This window comes from Passer montanus, unplaced genomic scaffold (assembly GCF_014805655.1).
Source record: "Passer montanus isolate IOZ18808 unplaced genomic scaffold, ASM1480565v1 scaffold24, whole genome shotgun sequence".
Taxonomy (NCBI): Eukaryota; Metazoa; Chordata; class Aves; order Passeriformes; family Passeridae; genus Passer; species Passer montanus.
Genome location: NW_024367037.1, coordinates 9,709,920 through 9,733,938, shown reverse-complemented (window position 1 = coordinate 9,733,938; position 24,019 = coordinate 9,709,920). Strand labels below are relative to the sequence as shown.

Below are 24,019 nucleotides of genomic sequence, written 5' to 3'. Positions count from 1 at the left end.
TGTAAATTATCACTAATTTATTTTGCTAGATTTGGAACAAGACAGAAATACAATTCATGTTTGAGAATTCTTAAATTCTTGATGTACAGATATTAATGGAAACCATATTTTATACCCAATATTTGTCTGTTGACGTCTTATCTTTTCTGTTTATACACCCTCATTATAATGCTCCATGGAGTCAAGTAAAGCTGAAAAACAACAGACTAAGTACTTTAAGGCAGATATGTAAATGACATGACAAAACCTGAATTTCCTGGCCAGAATAATTGCTTAAACTCTTTTTCTGTAAATTGATACTTTATTCATACTTTTAAAAAAACCATCACAGATTAGTAACTTTTGTACTGATGGCTTTAACAGAGCAGAAAAGAACCAAAGGACTAAAGACAGGTCTGGAAAAGGATGAAGTAAATAAATGTATCCATACCTCAGGTGGCCAAAGGTAATAAAACACCAGACAAACCAGGAAAAGACAATGCATATCATATAAAGAAAAAAGGAATTTTCCCAATACTTCTGCCAACACTTTTATAAATTAATATCATTCAATGTTTCCTTTTAATGTTCTAAAGACTGTAGATATATCTTTTCTCTGTATACATTTATTTGCAAAAGTTAATAGTTTGAAACAAAAGAAAGGATTGCAAGAATTCCTGCTCTGCTTTGCTGCGGTTAGATACATGGCTGGAAATTGGTGAAATGTCACAGTTGTTTAATGTGTTTTGAGTGGTCACCTGGCATGAAAAGTATAAGATGCACCTCCATACAGCCCTGTCCAATGGACTGTCCCAGTGCACTGCTCTCTCTCACTCTTCCATTTGAAATTAAAGTTTCAACACATGCAGCTTCAAATACTTTTTCTTCCAGTTAACAAGTGCATGAATTAACATCTCTTCAATGATCAAAACTCCTGTTGATGTCTTCAACTGTAATGCTTCTTCTATTAATAGTGACTTCAATCTCAGCTCCTCACATTTTATACTGAACTTGAAATCAGTCTTCAGACATACATCCCTAAGCATTGTACATAAGAAACTACAAATCACTTTTAAACTGTTAATTAAGAATGATGGAATAAAGATACTGACTATTCTTGCATAATCAGTGTATCTTAGAAAATATGTAAAGAATTTTTCTCTGAAAGTGAGTGTTTTGTCTGCTTAGTGCAGGAGGATTTGTGACTCATATAATGTGGGAACACTGAGGATAAAAAAAAGTCCCTTGAACTCAGTTCTGAAAACTGTTGGATATATGTTCACTCTGCAAGGAGGAAAAAAAAAAAAGCCTCAGATTCACCCAGCTGGCAAGTATCTTCCTGTGGGATAACTAGAGTGCTCTTTACCCATACATTCATGTGTAAAAGAGGCAGCACGAACTCTCAAGTTCTTCGCAATTATGGTGCAGGATTTCAGCACCGCATTCACATGTAATAATATCCTGTAGCTACATAACCTGTGAAGTTCCTGATATAATATCCTGAATATTATCTCTTTTCTGTCAGTCTGTTTCAGTAACTGCTTCAGTCACTGGGCATAAAGAAAGCATGGATAACATTGTGCGTTCTACAAGAATCCTCTCTCACCTATTTCACAAATGCCATAGGAAACCTTCAGCCAAAATTCATGGCACAAGGAACAACATACGTCTAAGATTTTTATTATATATTCTGATAAATCTTCAGGACTAAGCTGACACCACATCTAGTAAAGAAAAAAAAATCTATCACTAGAATGATTGCATCAAAAATTTTATATAAGTGGTGATTTATCACCAGTTCTAGGGTCTTCCATCTACCAATAAGGACGACAGTACACCAAGAGAAAACCTCTGTAATGAGAGCTATAGTCTCCTATACTAGGATCTCAGGTCCTTATGCCAGCTCAGCCATAATTTTATTTTTTTTCCTCACTTTTGTCCTTGATTGAAAAAGAGTGGTGTTCACCCCACTCAGATCATGGTGGGGTGAATTGTTCTGTGACCAGAGACTGAGCCAGAAGAAGAGTCCTAAATAGAGTTTCTCAAGTATTATTTTGACACCTCAGAGTAAAAATCTCTTGTGGTCTCTTATTCATTCAATACATCTTTACCACACATGAAAGAGTGCAACCACCACTAACGTTCTTTTTACAAAGACACCTTTACTCTAAAGGAAAATAGAGATATTGTCAAAATACCAAGAAAAACATGCTTAATATTTTTCAAATACCTGATTTCTTTCTTCTCTTTCTGTTTTTGTTTTGAAAAGCAAGCCATGATACCCAACCTTTTTTTAACATTTTGATCTTGTAGTGTCATGGTTTTGCTACCATGTGAGTTTCTGGATCTAGTGACACTGCTGTCACCATTAGATACTCCTTGAAATCTTTACTCATTAAAGGTCAGCACTCAAGGATTCAAACTATGCAGATCAGAATCACACTAAATTGAATCACACTTTGTATTAGAACTTTTAAAAATTATACAAAGCCCATGGGAAAGCAGAATCAGACTCATGACCTCTGTTGATTACCAGGAATGAAGCGTTAGAGCAACTTGGAACAGACTGAGTGCAGAAACATTCATTGTTTTGCAAGATAGTAAAAGTTAACTCAAGATACTTTATTCAAATTTATGTAGATGCCAGCAGATATGATTGACATGTGAAGAACATTTCACATTTAGTCTAGTTAAGAAATCTCCATCATGAGCATAATGCCATATGGTATTATTTCCATTTATTTCTTCTATTTCCTTTCAATGGAAATTTTGAAAGTCAATCATATATTCTACACCTCTAGTCTGCTGTCAGCTTTCATTGAAGCATGCACTGCAGATTCCTCAATGGCATAGTTACCTGCTTAAGTTGGTGCAGGAATGTCCCTGTGTCCAACAGTAACAGGTCATTATAAATAAATCGTAACAATTTTCAATACCTTGGTGGCATGATTTAAATTATAAACCAGGCTTCGGTTTTGATTGACACAAAAACCTTAATAATTCCTTCTTAACTTCACTGTGTCAATTCACAGAGCAAGCTTAAGTTTCATTTTGAATATATGTGTCCACAAAGTTGCATGTTTTTACAGGCACACACTTCACAACTTTAGCTCAGCCAATCAATATTTAAAACTAAAAGCATGAATTACAAAGCATTAGACACCATGCAAATCACAGAAAAAGAAATTAGTCTTTTAAATTTTTGTTGATTAACTGAAGAAGAAGAAATGGATTTTGCAGTGAGTTGTTTATTTGTCTGGGGGACTGTAGATAAATTAATGCTTTTAGAAAAGTAATGTCTATTGGGAATCAATAGCTTATAAATCCAAACAAAAAACCCCACACTGTAATTGGAAAAAAAGTTTAATTACCTATAAAATTATCATTCTTGTATGTTGGCCGGATTTCTTTGTTCCATGAAAAAAAAAGATAGCTTAAAAAGCACTTAATATACCAGGACCCCCATTATTTTTTATGTGAATCTTTTAGAACAAGATTCATATCCAGTAAAATATGAGACTAACACTCAGCTTTCTCAATACTCTACTTTAAAGATTAACATCAATGTCCTAATTTTACAGTTTGGAAGACAAGAAAAAATATCTATCTGGTGTCAGCAGCAAGCTAAACTACTGTCTACATGGATGTGTAGTTTACTGTTTATTTAGTCTCAGCAACATGTCATCCAGGAGTTAAAATACTTGGTACTGACAAAGATGCTGGTAAAGATAAAGTCTGACTGAAAACAGTTCTACTATGACTACTTCATAAATAAATACATTCTCTAGAGTGTGGTTTTAATAACATATTTAATTTGCAGTGTAGATTAAAGCTGTAATATTTATCTTTGCTGGCAATACACTTAATTTTTTTCCCCAGATCAGATCATGTTTATACATATCTACCAGGAGCTGAACAGGATTGTTCTCAGAAATCTTGATTCTTTAGACGGAAATAATTAATTTCTATTCAAAATTATTGTCTACCTTTGTAGTTGATTTAAATAGACATACTTGAAACATGAGGGGTTTGCTGTTGATTAAGGTTTCATTTTTAGTGTGCTCAAACCAAGAGAGAAATCCCACGTGCTGAGAACACTAAACGCTACAAAATAATTTCCAAAAAACCTACCTCTGGTATAAATCCACTTTTTTTGTGATTTACAGGGTACTCAAATCTGTAAGGTGATTGCCTAGTAGAGGTGCTGGACAGAAGAAGATCATTCCACATGAAGGTGGCTGCTTTGTTTCTTGCATAATTTCAGATCAACTCTAGCAGAGACATCCAGGAAAAAACAGCGGGCATCACTGTTGCCTTGGCCAGAATAAGGACTACAAGAACTTCCAGATCTCTACTGCATCTAACTTCCAGAATTATATAGAAAATTGACCCATTGTGTATAAGGGCTTTGCCCTGCCAGAAGTCAGGTGGGATTGAACTAAATAAGAGATCTGTTTTGCCTGTCTTTCAAATGCTAGCAACTGAAATTTCCTTTTGATCTTTTATTTCCTAGCTGGGAAATACAAGCAAATGTTGAACGGCATCTATTTTCACTCGGGGAAATGGGAAAGAGGAGTATAATTTTTCTACATTGTGACTAACAAATCAACAAAACAATAAGACAAATTTCTTATTTTTGAATGCTATTCTGTCATATGTACATAATGATTCTTCTAAGTTTTCAGTTTTCAGTTTGACCCATGTTGATTAGGCATGCATGAAAAATTACTGGAAGAGTTCTTTCTCCTCTTAGTCATAGGACTGAAAGGGAAACCAAATGGGATGAGCTGTCAGGTAATTACAGCATTTTTGGAAAGTACATGGACAGCTACACAGAAAGTACATGGGCATAGCTAGATCTTTTTCTCTCCTTCTTCCCTTTTCCGTTTTTAAAAAAAAATTATTTTAAAGAAAAAGTTGCAATAGCAGATGCTCTCTGAATTGGCATAGATTTCTGTCTTGCATATATCTGAAATTTTTAAAAAATAAGATCTTTTATGACCTGAGTAATTTTTATTGCCATTTTCAAAATTCCATCTGGGTTAGTTACAATGGAGGAAATGTTGGTTATAGTGGAGACCGTGGTCTTCCAAAGTGCTCTTCATGAAGAGCATTATTTTCAAAATAAATTCTTCTATTGTATTTGTCTTTGGTATGTATGCCATAGATTGGATTCAAGACAGCTGTGTTTTCCCTAAGAGTTACACTAAGTTTCATCTGGGATGTCTGGATTATCACAGCTTTTTTTTTTGGATATATGCACTGCATTTTCACTTTCTCAGTAAGCTTAGCAGATGAATCTGCAAACTGTGCTTCCATGTTAGCTAAAGCACACACAGGAATTCAGTTTCAGTATTAACATAACTGAATATTAAATTCATAGAGAAACTCAGAAAAAAATTTTGGTAGCACTACAAGCAAAATACTGCAAAAAAAGTTTGCTGAAAAAAACCCCAAAACCTACAAATTATTATTACTTTTAATTTGTGAATGTCACTGAACTGTTAAAATTTATCTAAGCCCAACTAGTGAATTTTGATTATATCTGTTGTGATATGATAAAAAACCAAAAGATGCTAACTGAGAATAAGAAAGCAACCTTACTTCCACAAAGCTGCAAGCCAGTAATTAAAAGAACTGTGTAGTCCCTTTCAAAGAACATGGAATCAGTGACTACAGTGTGACATGATTTTATTCAACCTCTGCACATCTAGTGCCCCCCTAACAGGATATTTTCACTTTTGGAATATGAAAAACACCATGTGCTGTTTTACTTTCACATTCTGAGAAACACCAAGTTGGAGGCTTCAGTGCAGTTGCACTGTTGTCTAAATTTCCACCAAAATCAATCTCAGAATAAAGTTGTCATTACCAATGAATCCATTTCAATATGCATGGATACTATAAAAAGTGATGAAACAGAGGTCTTCAGGGCTTATCACCAGAAGAAAACAGAAATTTTCCATGCTATGTATCCAAAATGAACTGGTTTTTTTCAGACACCACAGTTCAACCTTTATCTATTATTCAGGTATTAAAAAAATCTAAAGAGAAGATAAGACAGTTTCTATAGGTCATAAGTCGGTGACTAGTTATAAAAAGTAACGTTTTAAGGTCTGAGGATTTATTTGTGATAATATGTCATGAGGTATTATTTTAGGATCAAAATTATGCAGCTTGAAAATTCATGTTCAAAGGTGTAAGAATCCTTAGTATTCATGACTCATGTTGAAATTTGTCAAAACAAGCCTCACTCTTACATTTTTAATGGATTTTTCCTGGGACAACTGCAAGTATTTTTGTACTTCTGCAAACCACATTTTTATGAAGCTGCTTGAAACTGGAACAATATGACTAATTTGAAGTCAAAAGTAAGCTTGAATGAAGCCATTAAAATTCTCTAATGAATAAATAAGTGTAATTTGAACAAAAGCTGACAACAGAAGTTAATATTTCAGGTGAATAATAGCCTACACAAGCTAGAGAAGGACTCATCACCATAGCTGCTCAAAACACCTTCCACAATGCAACAACCTGACTGGAAATCAAAATGTGCATATATTTATCTGTATAAAACTAGGCATCTTTTAGGAGGATACAACATACAGTTCTTTTCCAACTTAAATGAATCTACAATTTTCAATTTTTCCAATTACTCCATTTTGCCACTGTAATTCCACATTGTTACAGTGACACTTATTTCTACTTCACCTTACCAACAAACAGATTCCAAATGATGAATAAGGAAATTCTATTTTATTTTTTAACTCAAAAAGCTGTATTACCTGAATTTACTTACTTTTAGGAAAAAATAAGAGCTAATATATTTATATAAATATATGACTAGTAATGTGACTTTTTCTGCAAATTTAGAAAAAACATATAAAGATTACTCTTCTCAATCTCTTAAGCTGACATGATTCTTGTCTTCCTGTTATCTGAAACAATTTTCACAGAAATTTCAATTATTTTAAAAATTTTCTTCTCACGGAGAGCAATTCTGAGGGGAAGAAAAAAATCTGAGTTTCGGTGTGCGATGTCAATAAACCTTGACTTTTTTTTTTCCTTTTTTTTCCTTGTGATTTTATTTGCTCTTGCAAGTGATTTTCTATTTTTCCCTGTGTGGGAAATCACGTTCACTGTTGCAGGTAAGTGAAATTGTTGCAGATACTGTATTCCTCTAAACAGGATTGGGTTTTTGTTTTATGAGGCAGTGGTATACTTTGTATTAATTGAATCATAGAATCACAGAATCATACAATGGTTTGGGCTGGAAGGGACCTTAAAGACAATCTAGTTCTGACCCACTTGCCATGGGCAGGGACACCTTCCACTAGACCAGGTTGCTCAGAGCCCCATCCAACCTGTCTTTGAACGTTTACAGGGATGGGACATCCACGGCTTTTCAGGGAGAACTACTCCTGTGGCTCACCACACTGACAAATTCACCAGATATGTTACAAATAAAAAAAATTCTTAAAGTACAGAAAAATATTTTATGCAAAATATTTTGTTAAAAGCCTGAGCTTAATTTTCCAAATAATTTTTAACACAACCACTTCCTCATTAAAATTGCTACTGACTTTGTTTCTTCATTTATGTATTGTTTTTCTTGCAGTTACTGCCGTATTTTGGGAATTTCCTCATGTACTGGAAATATACAGAAGCGCAGGCTTTGAGGATTAAGAAAGTCTTGGACCCATCTTGTCCTGTCTTGGGCAGGACACAATTTTTTTAAGCAACTTTCTATTTCCTAAGAGTATTACTTACTTACATTTTAATTGAGCAATTAAAATTGTCATGGAAAATCCAAAATCTGGATTCACAAGGTACACCTAGATAGTCAGTAGTCCCTGTGATGCTCAGTATAAAAATCTAAATGGAAGAGAATTGAACTGGAGACTGAGCCTTGTTTTATTTGCATGACAAAGTTATCTTTTCAAACAGATCAAAAGATTAACTTACATTTAGCTTGTCTTGGGAAACACAGAAACACAGAAGGAGGAAATGGGAAGTTTCAGATACTATACTCCAGATTTTGTATTTGAAAGGTTTTATGAGTTAAATTGGTTGGATTCCTGGTTGATCTGTGGCATTACAGCCTTTAAATCTGCTACACTGGAACTATATGGTTCCCATTTTTAAATCTTCAACCTTCTGGCTAGCAGTTCTCACACTGCAGTTGCAGAAGAGGCAAAAAAAAAGAAAGTACATCTCTAACCTGAAATATTATTGTTTATGCAATAATACGTGCACATTTAGTAGTTTACAGATGAGTGGTGTTCCACAAAATCTAAAGTGGAATGAAAAATATAAGCATATGTTAATTTCTTTACGATTATTATTACAAATGAATTTTTTCACACATCTGCTTTCTCAAACCAAAGCTAAGATGTATTCAGGACATCTCCAAAATGAAGACATACTCCCTTAAATGAAAATTATTCTTCACTTATCTGTCTATGTAGAAAATTGTAATTTTATTGCTCTGAATTTCTTGTTCATTTCTCTCCATCTGGCATTGAAAGGAAAACAGAAGTTAAGAAATAAATTTCTAACTCCTTATGATGACTAAGTATTGATGATATGTTGATATCTAAGGATGTTTATTTGCTCTACAACAGACAAAATTACTGAAAATGTCAAGAATTCTTTGGCAGCTGGCCCCAAGGACAGGATCCCTCATCATACCTGCTAAAAAATACCCTGTAACCAGGGCATTGCTGGGTCTCCCCACTAAAGGCTGCAAGTCCCCTCTGGTCACCAGTACAAGTCCCCTGGAGAGACAAGGGCAACATGTCTGCAAGACACAAATCAGAAAGCTGTAGGCACTCTGAGAGTTGATTCCACTCATACAATTTGGAAGCAGACACACAAAACACCATATTTTTACAGAAGATGTAGCCTATGAAACTAAATATCTACCACCTCCACACGACCCACCTGGGCAATGGCACACCAGAGCAGGTAATTTATGGAAAAACCCAATGTGCAGCTGCCTCACAGCTTCTCTTCATTCCTCCCTTACCTCTAACCCTCTTTTCTCCCTCCTCCATCCAAACTGAAAGGATGGAAAATCCATATGACACTGACCATTTGTGGATGCAAGACTCACAACAGCAGCAGCACATCTCACAGTCACTCTATCACCTGAGCAGTTCTTTGGTCTCTGCCTCTCCATTTCTCTGCCCATCCTTCCCCACAGCCTGGCTCTCCTTTCCCAGTTATCCCATTTTCTCTCCATGCTTTGAACCCCCAAGTAGAGGGAGGGAATGCCCACAGACAAGCCACATTTAACTAAAATAATTGGCTAAATGCCAGTTATCGTTTGACAACTAAAGCAGAACACAGTGGAATTTTCCATCTAAATGTAAAACTGATGTGGTTTAAAGAAAAAGAGAAACAGCATAAAAATTGTGCAGCTAACACAATGCAGATCTAAAGCTTGGATTTTAATCATGAGTTGAACATACATCTTCAGAGACCCTGGGTGAGTCATTTCATTTCCTGGTGCATTAATTTCCCAAATTCCAGTACATAGATAATATGTAATGAATGCTGCTGTTTCAAAGCATGTCACAATAATCTCCGTAATGAGGTTTTTAATAGAAATTGCTATAAAACTGTGAAGAATAAGACAGACATATAGGGCCAACAAATATGTTAATACCCTTTTTAATGATTCATTAGTATTTAAGATTTAACAGATAGGCCTGTAGCAATAATGCAGAAAGAGAGGCAAATATTCTTGCAGAAGGCTGTTACCACAAGAAAGAAAAGCCTTGAGTGGGGCACCAAAGCAAGAGACAGCCAGAAGGGGAACCACCCCAGCTACCACTTCTTTACCAGTAAATATGACCAACTGGAAAATGGCCAGGACAAAAAGGCTCTTCAGGTGCAATGACTTTGCAGCGAAGGTAATGAAGTGAGTGGGCTGGGAGGAGGGAGGATTAGCAATTCCACACCTGCTGTGAGCACCCCTGTAGTTTAGCTCTGACCGTGTAGAAGCCAGGTTAACTAATACAGAGCAAAAATTCAGTGATAAGGGATGTGCCTTTTTCTCTATGGATGAGGGACCACCATCAAGAAAAATGCTTCTTTTTCCATGCACCATTCTCTGCTCCTTTCAGTGGGATGGCTGAATGGTGCAGATGGGTAAAGGCACAATAATTCAATTTGCTTTTTCCTATTCTGCATCTAATTTAATTGAACAATCAAGCACCCCAAACTGGATTAATCTGTAGGCATGCCTTATTCAGTAACATAAGGGATAGGATTCTTCAGTATGTATTCTTTCATCTCAAAGGAGAAGTTAAATGGGCATTAAACATTCCTACAAAGAGAAAGAAAACATTTGTAAATTAAATATGGTCACATTTTGGGGATATTTTGATAAATATAATTCAGAGAGGGAAAAAATTGAATCTTAAAGAGTTTTCCAAATGTAGAAAAGTAAAGAAAATAGAATCTACCTGCTCAACTTCTCAATATTTTTTTTTTATTCCTAAACATACTGGCCTGCAAGAGGTAATATTATATAAATCATAGCTTTATGATAATATGCTTCAACCAAAAAAAAAATTGCAAAAGGATAGGAATTCAGGAATCTTAAATAAATGTTGATGCTTCTGCATTTTTGGAACTGGAAAATTACATATATTTTTGGCTATTCATCCTAACATAACACTGAATACCTCAATGTGTCTGTTGTGGTTTAGGAATGTATTATCCAATTTCGTGTTCTCATCCCCCTCTATCCTGCACTGGGCTGGAGAGGAGAATTGGAGACAAAAGAGGTAAAGATGACGGGCTTAGATAAGAACAGTTTACTGGAACCAGCAATGAGATGAGAAAACAAAGAGTAGCAGTAACAATATTGATACAATATTAAAATGTACAAGAGAGCAATTCAGGTGCAAATGCTCACCAGTGCACCTCCCCCTGGGTCTGAGGTAGCACCCAGACAATAGCAGCACCTTCATCTCATCTCGAGTTCCTATCACAGCAGTAACTTACAGTTCCAGGTATCCTCAGAGATCTACCCAGAGGGTGTGGTTTGGTGGATGCAGATGCCATCAGTCCAGTGAGGCTGCTATGGAAAAACTGCCTCCATCTCAGCCAGACCCAACGCACCTGGAGATGGCTGAACATGCCTGCTGTGGGAAGTGGGGAATGGACTCCTTGATTGCCTTTGCTCACACACAGCTTTTGCTTTTCCTATTAAACTCTTTTACCTCAATCCACAAGTTTTCTAGCTTTTCTGCCCTTCCAAGTCTCTCCCTGATCCCACTGGCTGGGGAGTGAGCAAGTGGTTGTGTGGGGATGAGCTCCCAGATGGGGTTTAAGCCATGACACTGTGATGTCAAGGTTAGAGGGCACTAAGGGAAGAGCATTTTCACAGATTTTGCAGGGAGATTGTATGTGTGTAATGGGTGTCATCTGAACCTGTAAAAGATACATTCAGTGACAGATGCTAATGGTGAGATGTACCAATGGTATATAAACATCTGATTTGAGCAGTGGATGAAGCACCACTGCTGAGCAATTTTTGAGCACCACAAAGCACTACTGCTACCAATTCTCAAGTGAAAGGTGTGTTGGCAGGAGACAAGAAAGTTCATGGAATTTTCAAATTCAATGTGTAAGGAACATTCCTTTGATATGTTCATGGCTGGAGTGTCTGCCTATGAGGACTTGACAAACTCGAGGGAAGTTCATGTGTCTGAGTGTGAAGGGGAAACCCTTAAAGCAACCATTCAGATGATTCCTCTGTATTCATATAAAACAAAAGTGAAAAATGGGAGGGAAAAGTGAAGACACTTGTGAAGACAATTAACAAAACCAAGTCGATCTACTTAGAAAGGGGAGAGAAAACCCCAACAAATCAACCAAATAAAATATCCACTTTATTTATTTTATTTATATTTTTATTTACATGACTGCTTAATATTAAAAATTATCACAACTGTTTTTTTCTTTAATCTAAGCCTTTTCTGTTCAGTGATCTTGGCTGTGAATTTGCTACTGATTAGGTCAATAAGGTATCAGAAATTTCCTTAGAAATATTTTATGAATTCTTCTATTTTTGTAATAGGAAGATAGTACTGGATTATTATTCAAAATATGTTGTCAAGTAGTTTAAGCATTTCTATCCAGTAATAACATGAAAAAAAAACATTTGAAAAACATGAACAAACCTAATTCACAAAAGAAAGTAAAGTACATTTGGGTCTCAAAGTATTTAATGTACTAATTCTGCGTAGTCGACTATGTTTATTTCTTTCACTTGAATTTTTGTATTCCTGCTGAAATCTCTCATTCTATTAGTTTGCAATAAGTGATGTTTTTTGCAAAGACATGAAAGTTTAATTTTAATGAAAGAAAAATCAAACCAGAAAGGCTTCAAGGGTCTCACAAAAATCTGGTTTTGATGCAGGAAATGGAAATTTCTCTTTCAGAGTACAGCTATCCTTGTACAGCTATTATTTTTCCTGAATTATTCTTTTCCTAGCTCCACTCTTCTTTCTATGCCCATCATGATGCTAAAAAACCCTGTTAAAAGTCTGTTTAAGGAAATGAGTGTTGCTGGATTTTTTTCTCTTTCTGGCAGAGGCTTACAGAGCTGTTTCCTAAACAATGCCCTCAAATACAGCCTGAATGTGAAAACTTTCTGCAGATGCAGTTCACTTAAGGTTGAGGCTATCCTTAATTATAGGATGTTTTCAGCTCAGAAATTTCTCCAAGAAAGACCTCAAATTTTTATAAAGCAAAGAAGCTTATGAGTTTTTAAATGGCCGACAAAATCAAGCCAGAAAGTTAAAGAGGGCAAACAATGCATCTTTCCTATACGGCATATTTAACCCTTTTTTGCTGATGCATTCAGGAACTGACAAGTTACCTTTGTAGCAAAGTTATCTCATAGATCTTCTTTTTCTTAAGCCTTTTATTGGGAAAAAGCTTGGTAAACAGCAAAGTGACAGTTATTCATTTTCTGATAGTGCTCATCTCCCCTCCAAGATCAACTCAAGCAGACAATTCTAAAATCTCCCCTCTACACACAAAAAAACTCACACACAAAGAGAAAACAAAAAGCAAATAAGACCACCCCAAACACCAAATGCCAAGCACAAATATCCTGGTTTCCAGACAAATGTCCTGTCAGAAAGCATGGCCACTTCTTTCTTTTCCACTTTTTGATCTTGGAACATTTTACTGGCTTTAAATGTTGGAAGAGGTACAAACCAAATCACTCAAACTGCCCCTTGTAAAAATGCATTCTTCAGAGCAAACGAGTGAACTCTTTTCCTAAAACTGTCCTGCTTAGAGATACTCAAAACAGCAAACCAAAACCATTTACTAGCAAACTTTTGAATTAATCATGAACTAAATGCTGCCCAGTCTAAACCTTGGAAAGGGTTTAAGAATGACACAGAAAGTATGTAAAAACCACTATATCCTACCAAATCTTTACATATGCAATGAAATGAAAAAATAACCAATATCTAAAGAAGAAATTAAAATTCTGTTCTCTTGTAATGAATGAAACTGGACATTTTTGGCATTTTTTGGGCTTTTCTTTACCTTTCCACCCCCAAAACACTGTTAAATAACATTCCTCAAGTAAAATTCTCCTTCCTACTAAAATTCAGAACAGATATTTCTTATGCATACTGTTGCTTTGCAGAACTTCATTTGTTTAGACAAAGCCAAACAAAATAGTAGAGCTTTTACAAGAAAGGTATCATAGTCAACTGTGAATAAACGGAGCCAAGGAATATCTGCTGCAATCATTTGTTTTAGTAGAAGTAGCATAATTGTGCCATAAACTCCTTGTGCCATAAACTCCTGCCTTATCCACTGCAACACACTACATCTGTTTTATGCTAATGTAGTTCCAAAGAAATCAATGATATTTATACTGACATAAAGCTGTGGTGAGTCATATTCTCAATTAGAGTCTTCAGCTTTGAGAAGGAATATCAGAGATTTTTCTTGATTTTCCAAAATTTAGCCTGTAATTTTGTTCATCGATTTCTAAGAAGCTGCAAGTTCAATTACATCTATAGGGATGCAGAGCACCCCTTGAAAAATCATCACAAGTTATTTTAGGCAGAATTAACTTCTAAATTGAATTACTGTGACTGCATAGATCTTTTATTTCATTGGTATGTTCATAACAAGAGGCACTGATCTGCAACACATTTTTTTAAAATTACATCTACGATCCATAAGAATCATAAAATGCCTGCTCAAAAAATGCTTCTCAACTATCCCAACATAATTATCCTAACATATTGATGGTGCCATCACTCAAATATATCATGTTCTTATTCTGATGGTTGAATTGAACTCCCCTTGGTCGAAATCATGTGTGAAGCCCCTGTCAGTTTAAATACAGCACAGAATTTCTAGAGACTAAACCAAACAAGGAGAGGCTGAGGGATCTGGAGTGTTTAGCCTGGAGAAAGGGAGGCTCGGGGAGACCTTATCACTCCCTACAACTGCCCAAAAGGAGTGTGTAGCCAGGTGGGGGTCAGCCCCTTCTCCCAGGAAACAAGTGACAGAATGAGAGGACATAGCCTCAAACTGCACCGGGGGAGGTTCAGGTCGGATATCAGGAAGAATTTCTTAATGGAAAAGTTTGTTAAGCATTGGAACAGACTGCCCAAGTAAGTGGTGGAGTCAACATCTCTGGAAGTGTTCAAGAACTGGCTGACGTGGCACTTACTTGCCATAGTCTAATTGACAGAGTGATGATCAGAGGTTGATGATTTGGAGGTATTCTGCAGCCTAAATGATTCTGTGATTCTGTGATTTTGAATCACTCAACGTGGAAAAACTTCAGCTATTTCTTTTTGTACAATTTTTTCTGTCTGTTTTTAGCAGATTTTTTGTTAAAGTGAAAGAGATTTTTTTTTTAAAGTAGTGATCTGAATTTATGATGTGTGAGTGTTCAAAGGCTTATCAGAATAATATGATGCATTAGACAGACAGGAATTTCAACAGATAATCTGAAGTAAACCTTGCTAGGATAGTTTTAAAGAGCTGGTTGTCTGCATTTAGTTTGATCAGAAATAACCAGAGACGCTGACTTAGCAGGCAGTTAATTCCTAAATATCTTATGGGAGAAGGCTTTTCATGAACATGGTGGGCTGTCATTCACATAAATTGAGGTTTTGGTTTATTCACATTAACATCCCAGATCCAGAGGTCCAAGATCAAAATTGCATTTTTCAGCTTACTTGCATCAGTGTTTCTATCCATTGCAAACCATATCTCTTTTGTAATGGGAAACGTGGCTATATAGAATTACTATTTTGCTTTATTAGTTTTCAAAACATAAAATGAAATATACAGTGTATTTTTATAGCTGAATTTTTTTCCTGGATTCCTGCGATTGAAAGTTTTGTGTGCTATTTTTTATTGTTTCTGTTGTAGATAACAGTAAATTATATTTCCTGGACATTATTTCTCAGTCTCCATGGACCCTTTTTTACACAACTGAATCAACCACATTTTTTACCAAGCCTGAGATGTGTGTGTCCCACTTTCACTGAAGTAGAAATTCTATTGCTTCAAATATATACATATAAAATAATATATAGAAAATGGCTGCTGAATGAATTCAGCAAATGGTGAATAAGTACTTCTGAGAACAAAGATACAATTTTCTGGCATTCTGATATTAGTCTTTCTTTGTACAGGACGAGTAGCATTAAAAGCATCTTAAATAGCTCAGTTTGCTTTTCTGAAGATTTTGACAGTATTAATTACTTTTGCTAACAGAAATTTCTGACACTTACATGACCTTCTGCTGCATTTGAAAAAAGGCTGTCATGGTTGGTGTACTGATATATGCAAGGAAAATCGCAGGAATCAAAATTAAATGAAACTAAAAAAACCTTACCCTTAACATTACCAAGTAAGAATTTCCAATGACTTCACCAAAACATAGATTATACTTCTTCTGGTGGGGGAGAGGGTATTTCTGTATGAAGAAATTAACTCCTTTGGAATGCAGCAATAACATGCACTGATGACAAGACAGAACCAGTCACAAGGAGCCAGCCTGGCTCACTGTTTCATTCACATATGACAAGGTGAGCACACACATGGAAGTCACCTCTTTGTGGAAGGTTTGTAAGAATGTCACTATTGATAATGTTACACTGGTATTAAAAAAATAATAAAAAAACCCCAACACCTTAACTTACTATAACCACACTGGCATAAAAAGATGCTACATTCAAGTGGCTGGCACAAAATCGTCATTCCTAGAATAAGAGCTAACAAAAGTTTCTAGAACACTAGAACAGCAGCAGTGGAACATCTCTTTGCTAAACACAAAAAAAAAAGGAAAAAGGAAAATGAAGATTAAATAATTGAATTTCAAACAAGCTATAGCACAGTGAGCTGCTGTTTTCACAGGTGTTTATAGCTATGGCCCTTTGAACTGATTTTCTACAGTACCAGGCTATTTTACCTGTTTTAATATTTCTTTTTCTCTCTTTGTCTCCCTTATTTCTTCTTTTCTGTTTCTTTAAATTTTCAGTTTTAGTTAGATTTCAAAACCTTAGTTTAGCACTTATCACCTACCACTCCTTCCAAGTGGCCATTTTGTCACTAACTGAAAGTAAAGTTATTCCAGCATGTTGGAGGGAAATCACAGAACATTTTTGATAATCATGTGAAAAAGTGTGTAGGCTGTTAAGGATCTTTCTTCTAATACATTATGGCAAATACTCTCCCTGCACAGGATAAGGAGATTTGTTACCATTAAAAAGTATTTCAGTTCAGACAGAGAATAAAATAATCCACACCAAACAGCTATGTTCTGGGTGATTACATTTTGACCTCAATTCCTGCTATATTCCCTAGTGACTTTGTCCATACAATAAAGTTTCTCCTGCTGGACCTAGTCGAACATCTCCTAAAATTAGATTATTCTATTGATTTTTATGGTCATTTTCTTCTTAAAATCAGTTGTTGTTACTTCCAAAAAAAAAAAAATCTACTCTGTTTGTCATACAATATTTTGAAAAGTATATTGGAGAAATCTCACAATGTTAAACTGCAGCTTTAACCACATAGAGACTCAGTAATACTCATAGAAGAATACAAATCCTTATAATCCACTGCTGTGCTACAATTTTTTTATCACTTTATTTTTACAGGATTCAAATTTCTGTTGCTGAGAAAGTTAGCTTTAAGAACAGTATTTAAGGTGGTTTTGTGACACCTCAATCATATTGCCCTATAAAACTGTGTAAAAATGTTTTATTCAAAACGGAGAGGGAGGATTGCTGTCATTATATGATAAATGTAATAAATAGAAGCAACACAATGGCAAATTACTGTCAACAAACATCCAAAGTGAGCAGAGAGAATTTTTCTCCTATAAATCTCCTGAGACAGAGAGGCAGCCACAGGCTGCACAGAGTCCCAAAAGCTCCCCACAGGCTGTGCTAGCTGCTGGCAACCTCCTGCTGTATGGCTCCACTCCTTCTCTTGTATTAATAAGTTGGTTTTTTTTCAGGGATGCTTTGCCAACCTTTAATTATTGCAGAATAATTTTGGACAATGCAAGATTTTTCACTCCAGAGTAGCAGTTATTAGGTCAGAAAGCAGCATGCAGGTGAATTTAATATTCCTTTTTTAAACTTATTTTTAATGCTGGAAACAGTACATCTTGCAGGCATGAAGCAAGAACACCAGAGGTTCTAAGGAACAGTCTCCTGAGCTGTGGACTAATGAGCAGCTGATGTCTTAATTTACACAAACAGATGAAAAATCACACCAAAACTTTCAGAAAAAAAGACAATTCCAGTAACACTGCTGCTACCTGCAAGAGCAGTTTGTGTTAGCCCTTGAAACTTCACAGTTATTTGCCATTTATGAAAAACTTTGAAACTGTAGAGCATTTAATCATATAGTCACTAAAGCCTGTTAGTAGATCTACAGGACTCACAGAATTATGAAATTGTTAGGGTTGGAAGAGACCTCTGAAGATCATGCAGTCCAATCCCCATTCACCAGACTCGAGATTCAGGAAGGCTCTGAAGTTCAGATAAAGTAATTTTAATTGGAAGCAACTAAAAGTTTTTATTCAGGTACTGTTACTCAACTGTGAAAGACGCGTTTTTGGAAAAATATCTTAATGGGCAAGAAAAACTCTGGCTGAGGAGGAGTGAGTCACTCTCCAGCTGCCACAGCAACCTGAGAAAGTCCTTCTGCAAATCCTCAGTTACAGAGTCTTAGAATGGAAACTGAGAAGAAAGACTATTTTCCTTATCCTAATTTGGTGAAATCCTCCTCAGAGTGTAATTACTTTGAGCTTGCCTACAAGATTTTAAGCTTGTATTTATGTGATGAGCACTGCTATGCTGATGCTTGCAGTTGATTGGTGCTGCTCCAGTTGAGAGTACATCTTTCTCAATTCACCTACATGTCAATACAGATGACAACTGTATTCTCTCAAAAGAGTTATTTTTGGATTCATTTGTTTGTTTTGTTGGGGTTGTTTTGTTCAGATAACTAACTGGTGTCTGAAGACAGTGGCAGCCAGTGGCAGCATAACATAGAAAATAAACTGAGAAACTATTACTTTGTTGTTAAACTCAGTTAGCAGACATATCTAGACTGGCCAGAAAGTTCTCAAAAACATGCATTTAATTATTCCCTGGGTCTAAAACACAGGTGATCCTACAACTCCCAGTATGTTTCAGAGTGGGCCACAGGCTGAGGACATCCTCCCCATCTCCTGTTCTGCTCTGTCTCTCTGAAGATCTGCACTGCCACTTAGGGTTAGTGAAGGATATTTTGGTGAGGGAGAGTATTTGGGTTTAAATGCATTCCCCCTGTTGCTGCTGACCTCATTTGTATCTCACCTCCAGGTCAGTATTCTGAAGACATTCTCAATTAAGAAGTATTACTGAAACTGAGTTTTTAAAAAAGATCTGCAACAGTGGAAATCTGCAAGTCACACACGTGAGCTACATCACATGTTACCTACTGTATGTGAAGCACTGGGAATTGCCATAATGTGTTCTGCTCAGCAAAGACTTACATGAAAATAGTAAATGCTAAGGACTGGGATCTAAAAACATACAGATTTATATTATAGGCCTGTTGGCAAGCAATCAAGAAGCTGGAATGATGACATAACATCCAGACTCACCATTCAAAGCAGGTCTATGCATTTTGTTTATGAGGACTGAGGACATTTGTGAGCCTAAGCCTATAGGTCGGCTATAAATTCAACACACACTGACACTCCATTTTGGATGCATGAAAGCGGGTGCTGTAAGAATTCTCCTCTTCCAGTGAAAATGCAACCAGTTTTTCCATTTTCTCTTTTTTTTTTCAGTTGTGGTAACTGATTGGAGGAGAAGAGGGGAACATACCCTGAATACCAAACTTAATCATAAAATCTCTAATACTTAATGTTCAGCACCTAAAATACTAGTTATAAAAATAAACATGTGCCCAAGAATAGCTGGAACTGAGGCTGAGGGCACACATTGACCTTCAATCATGGAGCCAAACCCTTATGGCTTACAAGACAGGGAGACCAACCAGGTCTTAGGAATGCTCAGAGGCCATGCAGAATTACTGAATGAGATTAGCTAATCACAAAAAGATGATGATGAGGTGATAAACGTAGAATGCACATCTTCCACAGGGCAGCCCAGGAGGCAAGAGAGGAGCCTACAAGGACTGCAGTGCTGTGAAATTGTATTTACCACAAGCACTTCTCTATCCTAATGCAACACCAGCATGACTGCTATCTCAGCAAGGGAGGTGTAAGTGATTACTTTAGGAGCCATCTTGGAGAGTTGAAGGAATCACTTTTTTTTTTGCATAACCATAAGAAACCTCAAGTGAAGTGTGGAGTGCCCCCAGATTCCCCAATGGACAGCAACCTTTGTGTGGCTGCTAACCATTTTTTTCTCCCCTAGAAGACATTAAAACATTTCTCTGAAGAAAACGCAGATTTGAGAAGCTGTCACAGCAGCTTCTACTTTACTGTAAAGGGAAATCCTTAAAAAAAGCTGGGCTGAAGTCTCAAGTATAGAAAACTCCCCTCCCCAGTCTGGCCAGTACTGCTGCCACAAGCCCATAATTGCTGTAATTTGCAAGTTTGGTATGGAGGGGAATCAATGAAAAAAATCATCCAGGGATGTGTAGTTGCTGAGTGAGGAGAATTCATAAGTCTAAATTGCTGGAAGAGCAAAAAATAGTCCCTTTCTCATAAATGAAGTATTTTTCCTGAGGATTTTTAAGTAGGCTTGAAAACCTATTACTCAAAGGTTTGAAAACTTCATCAGTAAGTCATGGCTAAATGTCTCTATTTGCATGAACACACACAATCAAAACAAAATTATTTAAACTTAATCTACAATATTATACCACTTAAGTGGAAATTATTTCTGTGAAAGTTTTGAACATGCACTAGATGACACATCCATTTTAAAAAATAATCTGAAAGTCTCGTTATTAGTGGATTTTATGCACTTACCTCTTTTGAATTTAATAACTTCTTTCTTGATTACAAGCTTATCATAAAAGATAAAGCAGCCAAGTAAGAGCATGATATATCTGCAGCTAGGGCAAATGGTAATTGAATTCTCTTGGATAAGGATTTTCAAGAGATTCCTAGCTTGCATGGCTGTGCCTTTTATTAGGGAAACTAGATGAAAGTTGAATATTACCTTTTAAACTCTGTAGCTTATTCAGGAAATGCATCTCCACTTTAATTGCACTTTCCTCTGTAAGGTAAAAAATTATTTTACAGTTCTTGGAATTGGAAGTTATTTAAGGGTTTAATTTTCTTTGAAAATACAAACATGACAAATACCCTATCCTTCAAGATAGATGGATGATCTCCAAAATTTGGAAATTAACTGTGAATGAAGTCTAAATATGTAAGTCTTTTTTTATTAAATTCATTAAGGATAAAGGTTATTGTGAGGCTATTTATGGTAGTCTAAGTGCCAGTGAACAGGAAATATAGGGTCATTTACAATTTATAACTCACTTTGTTAACATGCAGGAAGGCAGGATGCAGCCACTCTATGTTCCCAGTTTTCAAGAGAAAATGTGATGGAAGGAAGTGCTGTCCTTTAAATAATGACATAAGGCCCTTTCCTTAATCTTGAAGGAGGAAAGCTTATTCAAAATATGAATATAGATTTTACCCTTAGAGTTTAAAAATTGTTTTGATTTTCCAGAATAGCAACACCAAACATAAGTATTTACTTGTGACATTGCTACAATTGCTTCCCACAACTGTAAATTGTTGTAGAATACTGAGAAAATAACTAATTTTGGGATAAGTACAGCACTAAGGCCTACTGTAACAACAAATGTACTAGCAATTTGCACAGAATTTTCAATATAAATACTTTCTTCAAAAACAAGCACAGCTTAGTAAAATAGAAATGTTTAATAGAAAACAAGCATCCAGATCTTCCATGGCCTTATATTGTACTTGCACTTCATGGAAGTCATGAAACTGCAGCCCTCATTCTCCTCATGAGATCCATATGCATTTTTATACTTTGAATGAGATCTTGCCATCCTTGCAGGAGTGGTAACTTCCATTAGAAATCATTTGGCATTGAGTGCTCTCATTTTTTGTCCTTTTCAAACAGAAAAAATGGCAAACAATCTGCATTTGACTTAGTGACTGATTTATGAGAAAGATCACTGGGGTGAGCATGCTGAAACATAAGTCTCTGAAGAGACTCAGCACTTGGTAGTCTGAGACCTCACACTTCTACACTTCCAAGCCCAGTCAGCAAATGCTGACTTGCAGAGCTGTCTCCAGCCCTGCAGCTGAGTGTTCTGCAATAAATACCATGGGATGAGCATGACAGCATTTAACAACTGCTTTGCAAAATACAGTAATTACACAATACAGTAAGTGGAAAAGAATCACGTTTTGGTGGTCCATCCTTGCTCTTTGTTTGGTGGAGGGATGGGAGATCAGCCAATAATTACATTTCAAGTTATGACTTAACCTAGCCATAAGCATCACACTTATGGTCAGCTGAATTATATCAAGTCACACATAATTTACAAGCACTGCTAAACAAATAAACCAAAATCTCCTCTGTCAGCAGAAAATACTTTCATCACCTGGTTAAGAAGAAAACACTAATTACAGGTAGACATGGCCTTGCTATAATTCTTAGAGATGTTATTTGGGTTTTGCTTTGAATTAGCTCACTTCTATCTGACTCTGACATAAAATAAAAGCTTTATGTGTTGAGGGAAATTAAAACACCCTGTTAGATACTCCAGAAGCACGGCCAGAAAAACAGTTGTGCTCAGACAGCAATGTATTTTTTTTTCTCTAATTCTGTCAGCATAGAATACTGAAAAACTTAGAGCAATAGTTACATAGTAGCACTTCAAAGGCATCACAGGTCCAGATAATGAGGGGGAAGGGAGGAATTTGCCCCAAGCAAAAGATTCAAAATCTTTAGAAACCAAGGATTTTGAATCAAATATTTTCTACATTGTTGTAATGTAACTAAAACGGATGCAAACACCCTGTATCCTGAATAAACCAGTATGTTAAAATAACTGTCACCTCTAATATCAGCAATTGAGAGCTCTTTTTCAATTGTTAGCATCTTAAAAAGCATGCAGCAATTTGAACTGAAATCTTCTTCAAAACCACAACACATACCTTGCTGTTCTGCATCTAATATGTGTAACACACCACAGTTGCCAACATTTTCAGTTTTTGAATCTGAGCATACACGGTGTACACCTGCAATCTTAAAAATTCCACTTCACTCACAGCAAATGTTGATCTCAGTTAAAAACCCCTTTATTAAGAACAATGCAAACCAGAAATTCTAATACTTGCAGTAACAATTTTAATGCATAATTTAAGAAAATTACTAATTTTTCAAATCTTTCCCCCTGTACATTCCTTCTTCTGTGTACATACTTTACATAGTAGCATAATTATAATTTCCCATTGGGACTACAGTACAAACAGTTTGAACCAGAAACAGTGCAATTTCTTTGGTTCAAAGAGATGAACTCCTTCCACAAAGGCTTCATAAATTTCTTCCGCAGCAAATCTGCTGCTGCCACAAATCTGTGAATCAGAAGTGCCTTCTTCAAATTTCAGACTCTCATAGAACAAGCTATTCAATTTCAACATGAGAAGTCGACTGATGACCATTAACAATCAAGAAGCTGCACTATATTCTCTAAGCATTTCACATGGTATGCATGTAGTTCATTTTCTTCTGGCTGGGGAGAACCTGAAAGGAAAAAAAAAAAAAAAACAAGATGTGAATTTCTAGTTGATTATTAATACAAAATTACTTTTCTAAAGATTGCATTAAATGCCTTGCAAGAATTCATGCTGGTTTATGACCTTAACCTCTGTATTAATGAGTAGCAAATCAAATACTTTTACTTTATTTTGCAAAGTCTGTTTTGGTTTTACCCTTGGGTACACCAAAGCAGGAAATGTAAAATAACAATAGCCATGTTGAAATATTTCCCCACATGTACTCAAAATAACAATCTACCATTTTAGCCCAATTATCACTGTTAAGTGATCAAAGCTTTATAAGCACAGACTAGTTGAGACCTAAATGCAGGAATGTTTTAATGACAATATTGATATATTACACAACTATGTAACAATGTAACAATGACAGTTGCATAAAATCTTTGCTATCCCTTATTTTGATATGTAATTTTTTATTGAATTAAAAATCAATAGTTCAGTTGGGGACTTTTCATGTTCTACAGCTGTACATAAACAAATGTTATGAGTCTATAAAAGGTATAAGGTAAATTGTATGTAAAAGGTACATATTTCTACTTTGTTGATTCAACAAGGTAGAAAAGTCTCTGATCCATGGTAGTTCTGCTATAAGGAACAATACAAACTTCTTAACATATTGTCAGCATATGAAATGTTGTATTGTTATGTTTAAGAATTGACTTACTAAAGGCTGAGTTTGAAACAACAGTACATTCACAAAATTAATGAATTTGGGTGATA

At 35.8% G+C, this 24,019-nt stretch overlaps 3 protein-coding genes across 6 annotated transcripts in view; 1 reads left to right on the top strand and 2 right to left on the bottom strand.

Annotated features, from left to right (window-relative positions):
- Positions 1-4,319, top strand: part of DOK6 (docking protein 6) — a 276,625-nt gene extending 272,306 nt beyond the window's left edge. Inside the window, exon 9 of one of the 2 annotated variants that reach the window (XR_005627645.1) lies at positions 4,146-4,319. The gene's annotated coding sequence lies outside the window, so the exon portion shown is untranslated. Of the gene's footprint in view, positions 1-1,172; positions 1,295-4,145 lie in introns of those variants that run through there. The other variant, XR_005627646.1, reaches the window with a different exon arrangement.
- The window catches only part of CD226 (CD226 molecule), a 28,575-nt gene extending 22,749 nt beyond the window's left edge, over positions 1-5,826 (bottom strand). The window contains 3 exon segments of the mRNA XM_039711020.1: positions 4,983-5,050; positions 5,052-5,088; positions 5,090-5,826. Of these exon segments, the coding sequence (XP_039566954.1) occupies positions 4,983-5,050; positions 5,052-5,088; positions 5,090-5,298 (314 nt within the window). The 5' untranslated portion in view covers positions 5,299-5,826.
- A 16,988-nt stretch (positions 5,827-22,814) lies between these two features.
- Positions 22,815-24,019, bottom strand: part of RTTN (rotatin) — an 82,052-nt gene continuing 80,847 nt past the window's right edge. For all 3 annotated transcript variants that reach the window (XM_039711182.1, XM_039711179.1, XM_039711180.1), the window contains one exon: positions 22,815-23,264. In XM_039711182.1, coding sequence (XP_039567116.1) covers positions 23,182-23,264 — 83 coding nt within the window. In that variant the 3' untranslated portion in view covers positions 22,815-23,181. The remainder of the gene's footprint in view (positions 23,265-24,019) is intronic.